The 13,307-nt window shown below is 50.2% G+C and overlaps 3 protein-coding genes across 3 annotated transcripts; all 3 read right to left on the bottom strand.

Annotated features, from left to right (window-relative positions):
• Positions 1–754: 754 nt before the first annotated feature.
• Positions 755–1,875, bottom strand: BBA_08526 (metalloprotease-like protein; the record flags this gene model as incomplete). Its single annotated transcript, XM_008603623.1, has 4 exons — positions 755–830; positions 901–948; positions 1,003–1,424; positions 1,534–1,875. 4 exons carry the CDS (start codon positions 1,873–1,875, stop codon positions 755–757), a joined length of 888 nt encoding a protein of 295 aa, XP_008601845.1.
• A 3,049-nt stretch (positions 1,876–4,924) lies between these two features.
• On the bottom strand, positions 4,925–7,210 carry BBA_08525 (serine protein kinase; the record flags this gene model as incomplete). Its single annotated transcript, XM_008603622.1, has 6 exons — positions 4,925–5,085; positions 5,146–5,302; positions 5,510–5,850; positions 5,974–6,293; positions 6,390–6,715; positions 6,962–7,210. 6 exons carry the CDS (start codon positions 7,208–7,210, stop codon positions 4,925–4,927), a joined length of 1,554 nt encoding a protein of 517 aa, XP_008601844.1.
• A 1,855-nt stretch (positions 7,211–9,065) lies between these two features.
• On the bottom strand, positions 9,066–11,216 carry BBA_08524 (uncharacterized protein; the record flags this gene model as incomplete). The annotated part of the gene is made up of 11 exons (XM_008603621.1): positions 9,066–9,086; positions 9,147–9,383; positions 9,450–9,526; positions 9,590–9,650; positions 9,704–9,791; positions 9,850–10,104; positions 10,162–10,243; positions 10,308–10,446; positions 10,509–10,605; positions 10,664–11,026; positions 11,086–11,216. The coding sequence occupies 11 exons, from the start codon at positions 11,214–11,216 to the stop codon at positions 9,066–9,068; spliced, it is 1,551 nt and encodes a 516-aa protein (XP_008601843.1).
• Positions 11,217–13,307: the final 2,091 nt, after the last annotated feature.

Genomic DNA, 13,307 nt, shown 5'->3' with positions numbered 1-13,307 from the left:
GTTATTTACTTATTAACTATATTATAAGATTATATTAAGTCTACTAGTATAGTAGAGTAGGGAGGAGTAGTAGACTAAATACCTATGGTTATATAAAATAGCTCTTAAAGTGCTTTTAATTACGTCTATATTAGATATAGTAGAGTGTATCTTCTTAAGCACTTAGCGTACTATTTTATTTAACCGTGTACGTCTAGGGGCGGAGACGATTAAGATGATAGAGTACCTTAAAAGTTAGAAGAAGAATAAACTAATTTTTAATATATATGTTTAGTAGCTTCGTTATCCCTATATCTTACGCGTAGAGGATTGTAGATCAACATCTGGTAGCTACTTTATTACTACATTAGGCTTTTTCTAGGGATATTAGCGGAGTATATGATGTGGCGTGTGCGAGGGTGTGATGGAATCATATGTTCGTGAGGGAAACACCTAGCACACACAGTGTTCCCACACCTACTGATTAGCTAATCAATCAGTATCAGTAACGCTACGAGTAATCAATCAGTTTTCAGTAAGGGTCTGATCAATCAGTACTGATTGTTGGGATGTCTGCGCATGTCTTAATCAAGGAATGAATGGTGATTGAGATGTGCTCTCTCAGGACTTGATATTGTTCTATCGGGACAGGACTCTGTTTTCCAAACTCTCGGCATCAAATGGAAACTTGGGCTGCAAGCTACAGCCTTGAAGGTTGCCTCGACCCATCCCAAACGCACAGGTATCGCACGGGATACAGCGCAACTGACTTGCTCTAAAGTCCACGCTGTTCGATCGCGTATTTGCGCATGCTCGAGATCTGCGCAGGGGTAAACTCACTCAGACATTCACTAGATGACGTGTTAGACCAAGCACCAAAACTGCCAGCTGTCTTTACCTGAATCGGCTCTGAAGACTTACTCGACACCGTAACTCATGTAGTTGTGGTCGCATTGAGAGCCACAGGTTCTACTTGGGTCAGTCTTATCTTATTCTCTTGATCATCACCGGAGACAGACATACTCGTTGCTCATGCCAGGCTTGTTCTGCCAATTCCACTCGCAGTCGCCAGGTCGAATCATTGAGGTGTGGCCGAGACCGAACCAGTGTCCGACCTCGTGAACGACCGTGATGCCCAGGTTCCAGACGGGATGGGAGCCGCCAAGCACCGTGTCGGCGTTAACGTACATAGCGTCCGTCCTGGCACCATTCTTGTTGAAAGTCAGCGTTGAGCCGCCCCAGTTCGTGTTGCCCTTTTTCCAGAAGAGGTTCAGGGTCTTGGTGTCGCCATGCTGCAGTTCCTTCGTGATCGGGTGGCGCAACGGGCTCGGCTCGTTGTCCTTGAACTCGTGCCGCTTCCAGTCGGCGTCGAGGAAGTGGAAGGAGATGTTGACCGGGGCATATTTCTCGTTCAAGACGCCGATTTGCCGGTCAAAGTCAGAGCGCTAAGAGGACAGGCGTTTCTTACGTTAGTACAGCCACAACAAGCCAAGGGAAAGAAAGGGACGAGGCGGGAAGGGGAAGGGGGAGGGGGGCAAGGCGGACGCAGCGTACATCAAGAAGAAACTTGGTGAGGTTCTTGTCTTCGGGATTGTCCACGACATGCATGTAGACGCCAACCTCTAGCATGCGGCCATCGTCGGCCGCAGCTGACTGCGCAGGCGGCGCCGGCTCAATCGGCACCGGCGGACCACCGTTGAATATAAAGTCAAGCACATCCTGGTTGACATCTCTTGCCAGCTTGGTGGCCAGCTCATTTTCTGCGTCCCAATCACAGAAATTGACCTGCTCCTGCTCGACAGCACGGACGGCGGCGGCCGAGACCCCCGGGGCGCCAACGAGTAGGGCCGACGTCACGGCCAGAGTCGTGGCGGCAATCTTGGAGATGGAAGGCATCTTGGTCAAGAGTCAAAGTAATGGTGGTGAGATAAAGAAGGACTAGGTTGGCACTATGCTGATGGTTGCTCTGGAGGCTATGAGAAGAGAGAAAAGGTGACTTGTCGGAAGGGATGCTCAGCCTTCTTTATAGTCATGATGAAGCTGTCTCGACTCTTTTCCGCTTGAGGCACTTGAAACAAATTGAGCTATCCCAGTTGAGTTGGTAATCTAAAATTATTATGCTCTCGTAAAGAGTCAAGACCGAGTCGGGATGCCGGACTGACTCTGCAGAAGGTTGGTGTCAAAGAATGCGGCTAGCACGAAGAAGGAGAAAGGATAGATTATAAGAAAGTAGCTAGTTTATAGCTAAGGTATAGTAAGTAGTTCTTAATAATGACTTTATTAATTACTGGAGGAGAGAAGTCCTCCTCTAGTAGTTCTTACTATATTCTTACCCTTTTATAGCTATGTATTCGCACGTAACCCTAGTGGACCGTGATAGTTGGGATTCCTTATGGGCTTATGGTTTAGCTGAGTTTGATTTGCCTTGCCTAGCTTCGCGGCCTGATGGTCGAGTCATCCAAGCCTGATTCTTCATTCTTAATTCGCTGCCCAAGACATGGCGTTTCGCTTTTCTTCTTCGTCTTCTTCTTTTTCGTCTTCTTCTTCTTCGTCTTCTTCTTCTTCTTCTTCTTCTCTTTGGCTTATTATTGTCAGCAATCCGGTTGGTGCCTAGTTCCTGTCAGAAACAACAAGTCATCACAGAAACAACAAGTCATCACAGAAACAACAAGTCATCACAGACGGGCATCCCATGATTGTTGCTAAGCCATGAAGTTGGTGACTGATAGCACGAGTAATCAGGCGCGAGCTGGGAGACGTGAGCTGCAAGACAGCGAGCAACCAAGATCCGAGAGTGGGTAGCAAGAAGAAGGGTCGCGTCTATTCATCAGCAAAGGGGTCCTGTTACGAATCAAGGCAGGTTCGGCATAACCAATAAGAGGGTTCTGCGAAGACAGACTTTAACCTCAGCCAGGATGTTGCCCCTGACTCAAAACGGTTATTATTGCGATTTACCTTCTTGAAGATATTGCGCCTTACCCGCAATGGGCGGTATTGAGATTTACCGTATTCAGGATATTGCGCCTTCACAATGGGCATTGTTAAGATTTACCTCATTCGGGATATTGGGCCTTACTTGCAAGGGGCATCATTGAGATTTACCTTATTCAGGATATTGCGCCCTACACACAGTGGTCATTGTTAAGATTTACCTTATCAGAATATTGGGCCTTACTCAGAACGGGGAATATTGCGATTCACCTCATCCAGGATATTGCGCCTGCGAATGACTCGAAGACTGTGGGGTGTACACAGGAAAGATCAGTTTCTCGACATTAGCGCGAAAAGACGCAGAAAGGGAGGTGGTCTATTCGAAGCCGTTCGCGAGTCTTGCTCCAGCAGAATTGTCATGCACCATATACAGCTGCTTTCTCTACCACGGCGCCGCCTCGGTGGAAGGCGACAAACCCGGCCGAGAGCTACGGCTGTGTCCTGATTCACGCCGACCATGAATACGCTTCCAAGAAACCGCGGAGGAACGGTGTAGCCGAGTCGAGTCAGGATAGTCAGACGTTTGGCGTCCTCCCGGAGCTCGTTTAATCGCTTCGGGTGGGCCTGCGCGTATGAATCAGCGTCTCTCCCTTCACATGCCGGCGGGGGAAGAGAGAGGAATGCGGGGGCCGGCTTTTCTTTCGGGAATTGCCGCCGTGACTCGCGGATGCCCTCGCATGAGACGCCGCCTGCCTCAACGAGTCACCACTGTTGCCTCCGCCCGGGGGCTACCGGCCCGGGGGGGGGGGGAAGGGGGGAGGGGGGGAGGGGGGGAGGGGGGGAGGGGGGAGGGTGCCCAGTCCCTTGAAAGCAGATGAAGGGAATGTTGCATCCGGAGGGAGCAAATTGATTCGAGATACAGGCGCGACAACACAAGTCAAGGCCGCTCTGGATGGCAGATTTGATTTGATTTGATTTGATTTGATTATTTACGTCTGTTGGCGCCCTAGAGTAGGCTTTTAGACGTGCTATCGAGCCTTCTACGGATAAACGTGCAGGCGTACCCGCTCGATACTCTTATATATTCGTTATAATGACCTTAAAATTAGTGATGAGTTAGAGAGAAGTAAGCCATTCCCTGTACCAGGACTGTACTAATTCACGATAAACAATGCTGGCATAGATATATTGATGGTGCTAATTGGTCATTGCTGTCCAGTTAAGAGAGCGTGGTACGAGACGACGGATTGTATTAATCTATATTACGAGCACGACACTAGAACTTCCCTAGAACCAGCTGTTACGCAATGAACCCAGGGCGGTTGTAAATGATGAAGTGAAGGAAGGCGCACTGCTGATTAACCTCGAACGATTGTCACAAACCCATTTCCCTGAGTTAATGCCGCCAGGAGACTCCTGGCACCCAGGGTACCTTGATTTGTATGCTCGATGAATCAATGCACTAAATGCATTACTCCGCAACATGCTAGGGCCCTTGTTGATGATTGATGTGATGTGGTGGGGCGAAGTACTTGCTGTAGTGAAGAGAGTGCAAATACGATCGACGAAGATAGCTCGTACGCTGGTTCAAGGGTTCGGCAAGTGGGCGACAAAACACATGGCCGGTTCCCCCACAACACACTCTGCTAGTGATCGACAGAGACCGCGCAGACCGCGCAAAGAGCGCGCAGAATATACGCCGTACCCTTAGTCAGAACATCACGCGTGGGCTCGAAGTTCAGCCACGCGTATTTTCTTCTTCATAAAGATGCGAAAAAAAAGACAGCACTGGTAGGGATAGCCGTTGAAATTTGCGTGAGTAGTCAGGTGATGATGGTCTGCTTGTGAAAAGCGAAAATCGCCAATCGTCATTGAGAAGAAAAAGGTCGTCAGTTATCCCGATTGTCAACTGCGCCTACAGGGTGGGGTGCCGAAATTGCCCGACGGTAGACAGGTTCACAACGTAATACCGCGAAAGATACTGCTCGCGCTCGGCTCTTTCGTCGCGTAAAAATTACAAGAGAAGAGCGAGGGCCTGGCGGGCGGAGATTCGGTCTTGAGGGCGGAACCTCAACAGCCCGCGGATGACGGGGAGCAGCTGCGTGAGTTCGGCATCCGGCACCTTGTTTTTGAAACTCTGCTCGACGCTTACCGTTGGCGAGTGGTAACGCAGCACTATCATTGTCAGCCAGAGAGGGCGGCAAAAAAGAAAGTTCTCAGGTTGACTTTACGTACGATGTTCAGGGGGAGGGGCGGACGTCGCGCGGATACATCGCCACGCGGGCTCCCACTCAGGCGGCAGGCCCTCAACGAAGCCAATCATTTCGGTAATGTATAACTGATCGTTGCCCATGTACATGGGGGGGCAGTTCTGAAAGATGAGTTCGTGTATCTAAAAGCGGAAATTGTCAGTCAAATCCCCGGCCGTCCTATATGTTCGTGTCCCACGCCGAGCGCGGCGAACGCAAAAGAAAGGCGTAGCGCGGCGTTCATTTACACCCATCTTTTCTTTTTTCATCTTTCGTTTCGCTCGACATGGGCTATAAAACATATCGACTACGCTTCGATCGTCGACGGTGGCGCGGGGAGGGGGGCTTACAACGCAGCCGGCGTGCCAGAGATCCGCACGGTAGTCGTACGTCTCCTCAAACAGCACCTCCGGCGCAGGACACGCGCCCCTCAGAGCGTCGCTGCTGGGCATACGATCGGTGGTGCGAAACCAGTCGTCAACACCGACGAAGCGCAGGTCTTCCTCGTCCTCATCGACCCAGCTGTGCCAGTCGGGCGTGTCGTGGAACTGGCGTGGCATGTGGGCAGTGAGCGGCGCGCCGTCCCTGCGTACGATCTCCATCTTGAGACTCTCCTCTCCGAGTGCTTCAAAGAGCGCATCGTCGTCTACGAGGTTACGAATGGTAAACACGAGGTTGGAGGCATTCAGGTCTGGCGCGTGTGCTGCAGGTTAGCTGCCGTCCGGGGGCAAATCAGGAGAGGGGCGGATGAAGGAACGGGGAGCAGATGGAGAGGGGATGCGCAATGATGATATGACTTGGTCGCGATACTTACCTCCTCGAGCGATACCAGCCCCGTGAAACGTAGCTACGCCGCTCAAGATTTGCCGCGTAAGTCTAAGCACATCCTCCGGGTGGATGCGATCGCATATATCTGTAAAGTACGTCATGAGATTCCAGAGAGTCGGACCGAGGAGCTCCATGACTAGGCACAGATGCACGCCGTTGGGACCCTCGTGGAAGAAGCTGTCGTAGAGGGCTGGGAACAACTCGGCGGTGTCTTTGCGGCAGCACAGGGCCTTGGTGGCGGCGACTGGCTGTCTTGACGTGCTGAGCTCGGCAATGAAGATCTTGAGGGCGACCCACCGATCGAGGCTGTGTGCATCAAGTCAGCAAACGAAGATGAAGAGAGTTGCGGCAAGAGAAAGACACAGAGAGTGAGAGGGATGGAGTAAGGAAAAGGGAGCATACAATGCGTCTTTGACCAGCCAGACGGTAGATGAATCGCCCCAGCCGAGTTTGCGCGTAGCGACGTATCGATCATCCTTGAAGGTGTCGCCTGGGGATACGGGGTGGTAGCCGCCCGGCCGATAGCGGGACAGGTTTTCCCCGTACAGAGAAATGTTGCACGACGGCTTGAAGGCGTATTGCTCTTTGAAGTCGGCCTCGGAAAGCGGTGGTGCTCGTGGCGTTTGCAGCCCGCGGCGGCACGAGGACGGGCGCCGTCTTGGCATCTGTAGCATAGCAAAAACGAATAGCGTAGCAAAGCTGTGAGATCTGTTGATGGCGACGATGTACTGCAATGTTTGAGTGGATAAAAAGTCGGATGGATGAGGCTTCCGATGATGATGATTATTGGGAAAAAGTCAGACTGTGTGTGGTGGCTCGGCCAGCGAGCGACGAAATGCAAAGCCACCACCACAACACGTTAGCTCTGTACTCTATGTAGCGAGACAAGCAGCAACTCTAAAACCACCAAAGGCTATTGCTGCCTTGTGCGCAGTCCACAGACACGTAAAACGGTCATTGGTGTGAGGACGCACTGCCGCAGCGCCAACGAATCCAACGAATCCAACCTCTTGGACGGTTTTCCAGCCGTTGGCCTCACTCCAGGCCTTGGGAACCAACGACCCACGCGTTGAAGGTAACCCACGACACGACAGTGCTGTGCCGCTCACTGCTGCGTTGTTTTTTCTCCTACTCTTATGTTTTCCCACGAAGAGATTCTGCCCAGACAGCGCAGTCGGCGGTAACTGATTGACGGTCGCATCTATCATCCTTTGGCCGTCCATCTCGTTGTTACCAAGTATGTTTATATACCGAGTAAACTTGTCGCCATGTCTGTCAGAAACCCGCATCGCCATCTGATTTATATTTGACGACGACGACCATCTTTGTGGGTGGGTGTTTGTATGGCCACTTCCATTGCATTGTACAGACGAGCGAAGCGGTTTCGCACGCTGTCGAGCCTCTCTTGTAGCTCGGCATTTTCCTCTATCAGCCGCTGCTCCAGAGACTGCATGCTCTCGCCGCTCTCTGGCCGTCTCGTGCTTTCGGCGGCTACTTCATCCTTCCCATGCGTTGTTTGCGATGCTCTCCGCTAGCGCATTGACCTCGCTGCGTCTAAAGTGTTCCTCCGTCTGGTTGATTTTGCCCAAGAAGATCATCGAGCCAAAAAAAAAAAAAAATTGAGTACACGCTGGATGTTTGGCGAGGGTACGAGAAGGTAGCCATGAGTGCGAGCATGGTCACGCTGCTGGGCCGCAGCACTTCTATGCGTGCTCGCGCGTCGGTCCAGGGGAGGCGGGCCAAAAATGGCGGCTAGAAAAGAACGCTGAGAAGCAATATTCGTCAAAGCATGCTGTTGGTCCCGTCAGGGAGTATAACGTACGTATCACGGGTTGGTTTGGGTTGGTGTTTGTTGCTTCTTGTTGTGTTGCGGGTTCTTGCCTCCAGTAACTGATCCAGGTACAAAAGCGGGTCTAATCTTGATTTGGGCCAATGAGAGGGCTGCGTCTGGGAATCCAGCTGATGGCTGCAACACATGCAGTAACTATGCCGCATGAGTGATGCGCTACCTATTTAGGATCACATTCACTGTCAGCGCAGAGCGAGCAACCAACCCATGATCATAAGCCAGTCGAAGGAAAATATTTACTATTGTAATAATTAACGCTACAGTTGATCGAAGTACGTCATTGGTCCCGAAAGTCTCCACAGCTTCCTACATACTATTCGTTTTCTTGTGCTGGCTTTTCTTACAATACAGGCAAATCAGGCTGTAAGCCACTTGCATCCGCGTTGGTCATCAACATCATGGTGCAAAGGACGACAATACGCTCAGACGCGACTATCTAGGCGTTAGCCAGTTCCAGCCTAGGCTATTGACTGTATCAATAGGCTGCGAGATACGAGTCCCATCCAACCGGCCTGTCTTCTGCTTTCCAAATAGCCATGACATGGGTCGAGCTGTCCCGCGCCGTCTGTAGAGTTGAAATATGCCTAAGCCGAGCAACCCGCAGAACGCTACCCCGCCCACTACGCCTTGGAAGAGCTTGCTATCAGCTGAAGAACCGGTAGAGTTGCCTGGCAAGATGACGCTCAGCAGCCCCGTCACAGATGCCTGGATTTGGCCAGACGAAGACGTTTGGCTAGCCACATCCGTCAGGAGCAGCCAGTCTATCAGCAGCAAGTTATTTTATTAGCAGTCAGCCGAACTAGCAGCTAGTTGACTGGCGGCTGATGATTAACTGCTACTGATTGACTGCTGTGTCAGTTGACTGGTTGTTGATTGATTAGCTGTTAGGTAACTGGCTGTCGATTGACTGGCTGATGGTTAACTGGTTGACCATTAGCTGGCGATGATTGACTGACTTTTGATTCGATAGTCGTTGAGTTTACGCAGTCACTGGAGAGCGTAATGGTGCTTGCTGAGAACATATGGCTAGTGGAGCTAACTTTGCGATTGAAATGTAGCCATAGCCCGTCTGCCCGCACTCAAATAGCAGCATCAACACGATCAATTACAATCACTTTGTATAGGAATTCAGAAATAGCCGATAGTGGGATTTCAATTTGATTAGGCCTTCATAATACGGATGTCTTGCCAAGTGCGTATTTCTCGGATCCCTAGTCGCCTTGCGACAATCATGTCAAAGCTCCAGCTAGCTAGCCGATATATACTTAGAGAGTTCCAGCTCTGCACTGATCCATCGTATCCTTGCCTACCTTGGCGCAAAACTCAAACACATCTTGACCTTCTTGAGATTTGCCGTGGGTTCTGACACACTCTACAGTCTTTTGGTTCGCAAGCTTCTTGCATTTCGCAAAGCCGGCTGGATCATTGACCTTGAGCGCCAAGGTCACGTCTGCCTTGTACTTGTTGATGAAATTGGTGCCAAGAGATGTCATGACTTTCGCGGCCTCTGGAGCAGCCTTTTCCGGATCTTGACCAGCCGATTTGACCTAGTACCGGAGGGATTAGCAACAAGTCGCAATCGTGATATGTGGTGCACAAGGTTGTTAGCATACCCATTTCTTGCCTTCACCGATCATCTGGAGGGCGTCCCTCGTGATTTCACTCTTCTTGGTGTCGTCAATTTCCTTGGCTGTAGGAAAAAAAAAATCAGCATTTGATCGCCCCAATCATGAAGTTGAAGTGGAAGACTTACAAGCGACTAGGATATTCTTCTGCTCTTCAATCTTCACCATAAGGGACAGAATCTCAATAGACTGAAATCATGGGTTAGTACGAGTATACAGGTACAGTACGGAATAAAACGTACATAGAGAGACACGAAGTCGTAATCAGGAACCTCCACGTCGTCTAGGTCACTGAAGCCTGGGACCACGTCGTACTCATCCAGAAGGGGACTAATTAAGCGGTTAATAGGTCTATTAGCCATCAGTAGTAAATCCAGCCATGTCTTACCCGTATGCAAAGTTTTGCTTGCAGACATAGTCCTCAAACTTGTCAGCCCACGTCTTAACCTGGCTGAGTACTGATTCTGCAGATCCAAAGGAAATGTCCTTGGGGGACTTTTCCTTGTTCATAATGGCACCCAACTCGCCCTGGTAGAAGAGTGAAACTTCGACAGTAGTGTGCTTGTTAACCTCTTCCATGCCCTTTTTGACGTCGAGGGTCAAGTCACCCTTGACACCCCAGAAGCTCAATGCCGTCTTGGCACTAAATGGGGAAAAAAATCTTAGTATTGTTTGTCAGTTGCAATGAGGCAAAACTTACTTTGCCTTCAGGTCCGTTGACTTGGTGTCATCCGTGGCAGTAAACGTGACGCGAGCAACCATCCTGCCACCAGTCTTGAAGCCTAATCGTTTTTATCATGGTTAACGAACAAATCAGGAGATGGCAATGACATCCGGAGAGCATACCATGAATCCAGCGGTCACCAAAGTCTTTGGCAAATCTTCCAGCCTTGTATCTCGCCGTGTTAAACTGGAATCCGCCAGGTTCAGTGTTCTGTCTCTCAACATTGATAACGGCGATATATGTCAAGCTGTTCTTGTTGAACTACACATAGATATTAGCCTTAGTGCATGCAAGTTGAAGAATCTCACGTTCAGGTAACTCACCTTGGCCTGGTCCAGGTAATTACCAGAGACAGAAGCACTCTGACCCCAGCCTGAGATGGTAGCGCCACCGCCAATACCGAGAGTCTTCAGGTAGGTTCTGCAATGCAACACATGTTAGTCCTAGTTCTGCGAAGCTCGATGTAGCGGTCACATACTTGTAGTCTTCGATAAACTTGGTCTCCTTGTGCACCGTACCCGGGCAGCTTGGGTCCTCGGCGCGAGATTGCAGGCTGTTCGACGCAAGCAACTTTTTCTTTTCCTCTTTCTTCCTCCTCTTCTCATCTTTCAACTTTTTCAACTCTTCAGCGATACGGGCCTCGACCTCTTCGGGCTTGGGGGCCTCAAAGTACTCCGCCGCATCGATACCCGCAAAGTCGTCCAAGCCGGTGGTGGGAGGCACGAAGTCGAAACCAATCTCGTTTTGGGTGTTCTCAGGTGCATCTGAATCGGCTCTCTTCTTGTTCTTGGGCCAGATGACGGCGTCAACAATTCTGCCCTTTTCAAGGAAAGTGTTGTAGCTGAATCCGAGTTAGCATCTTCGCAGCTTGGGCGAGGAAAGGTTTCAAGAGCCGCTTACCCTTGCCCTTTGGTCAAAAGACCATAAGCTTCGTTCGTATTCTGGTTGCCCAGAGGCTCGTCGGCCGGTGCAGCTGCTGCCATGTGAAGCAGAGCAGGCCCAAGGGCAAGAGACAAATGAGTGAGCTGCATTGTGCACTTCTATCGTAGTATGGAGCTGAAGAGATGGAAGCAGGTAAGTAATGAGTGATGCTGTCTTTGATGACTGAGTAAACAAAGCGTGGTGGGAGGCGAGGCTTTATAGGAAAGGCAGTCAAGAATGAAGTCAATTTAAAGACTACATCACCAAGTAGTCTACTTTTCCTTGAAACAGCAGGAAAAACCAATACATTGGAGCATCACTCGGAACGGAAGCGTCGGGCAGCCAGAATAATCATACGGATAGTGTCTATTGTGACAAGTTGAGCATGAGCTTCTAAATCAGTCCCCAAGTATAATCTCCATGCTAGCTAGGGTTGGTGGCTCAAGGGTTCCGCCGATTGCCCTGTCTAGCTGGGTATTACGAGTCATCTACAAGAAAGTAGGATAATGGCTAGAGCTGCTGGGTAGTTTTGGATAGTTGCCATCTGCCGAGCGGGTGTTCCATCCGATCTTGTTCGTGGACACTGAGTTGCGGCTATCACGGTTGTAACGCATGGCGTCATGTTCCTCACCTGACTATACACGCATGACTCGTCAAGGTATAGAGTGGGAAACCATACCGATATAATTCCCACGATAAACTCGGAGAAAAGGTACTAAAGTCCAGCATTCTCCAAATTTAAGGTTCAATTTGACACCAGGGCGTACGTAAGTCGCTTATAGGGCAACAATTTAGTCTTGGAAACAGCAATTAACCCGGATCGTCTGGTTTCATTAACGAGTGTTCCCTGTCCATAATTTGCTACCAAAATGGCAATTACACCAGCGTTCCCGGATCAGCCCGTTTTGTTGCATTAGTGCCCCAACACTGCAGGTCCCCCAAACCATAAATACCATTTATGCGCGAGTCGTTACCATAATACTGCTCATCGCGGCTTCGTCGAATGGATGCTGCACTACGCAAGGAGATCAGTGACGCTGGAGTACATTCGTCTCTAGGTTACCGAGAGAACATATCTGCCATTGCCGCGCGGCCGGCCGTCCAAAGACCAGTCATCAAGGTACTTGAGCACAGCATCACGCCAAGACTCGAGGTCCAAACCTTGAGGGCCCGAAGTTCGTAGCCAGGTACGCACGGTACGCACCCGCTTATAGCATAACTCCGAGGCGACGGGTGGAGCCGACGGCAGAAGCTGTTTCAAAACGTCTCCTCGTAACTCGTATCCGGCTTCAGTAGAACTAATTTAGATAGTACTATCTATACGATGAAAACACCCTAAAGAATTACTGAGGGATTATTCGGGGCAATTTGAAAGGACGGTTGACGGTGGTTTCAAGGTAAAATACAATATAAAGAAGCTATACAAAGCGCACTACGGAGGACTAAAAATATATACTCGCTACAGAGACCTCTTTTCTGTATATATCCGTTTTTTGTTATATGCTTTCCGCTGTTTTGTACCTTTTTTTAACTCATTATGAGACGGTTTGCCCTATGTACTGCCGTAGAGCCCTAGCCTGCCAAGCAAGGCTGTGCGCATGAGGACAAGTATCATGGGGGGGCTTTACATTCTCCGGCAGAGCCGAGGACACTTGCGAGCCTCATCGGCGAACTGGTTCATTCGATTGTTGTGTTTTTGCGAGCAGGGCTGTGTATATCCACATTATGTATGTGCATGATGCATGATGCATGATTCGTCGCATATCACTACCATGACTGACTATAGGGCTGTGCACCCCGCAATAGGCACATCATCCTAACAATTGCCCTATTTAGGAAGGTGAGTTCTCTCCCGAAGCAATATCCGGCAATATGAAAGCTCACGTGGTGCTCGCCCTTCTCGGGCAGCCGGTCCGGCCCCGCAGCGGACGGGGCCGCAGACCCAGCTCAAGGTGGGGCCAGAATATTTGACAAAATTAATGCTAGTCAGGGGTGTAGCTCAGTAATGTCAGGACGCCGAGGTCGGCTCTGCTCTTCCGTCTGAAATTATATGGCGCACCCATAGTAAGACAGATGGCGGTAGGCTACGAGGTCTACCCCTCTACTATACACGCAAAAGATGTCGTTGATTAATTTGAAGTAAGAGTCATTCCTCCCAAGTACAAATATAACCCGTGCCTCCGCCGCCTTGACTGTCGGCG

The sequence above is a fragment of the Beauveria bassiana genome (assembly GCF_000280675.1).
Source record: "Beauveria bassiana ARSEF 2860 unplaced genomic scaffold BBA_S00035, whole genome shotgun sequence".
Lineage (NCBI taxonomy): Eukaryota > Fungi > Ascomycota > Sordariomycetes > Hypocreales > Cordycipitaceae > Beauveria > Beauveria bassiana.
The sequence above is the reverse complement of the archived record's forward strand: the minus strand, read 5'-3'. Positions and strand labels throughout refer to the sequence as shown.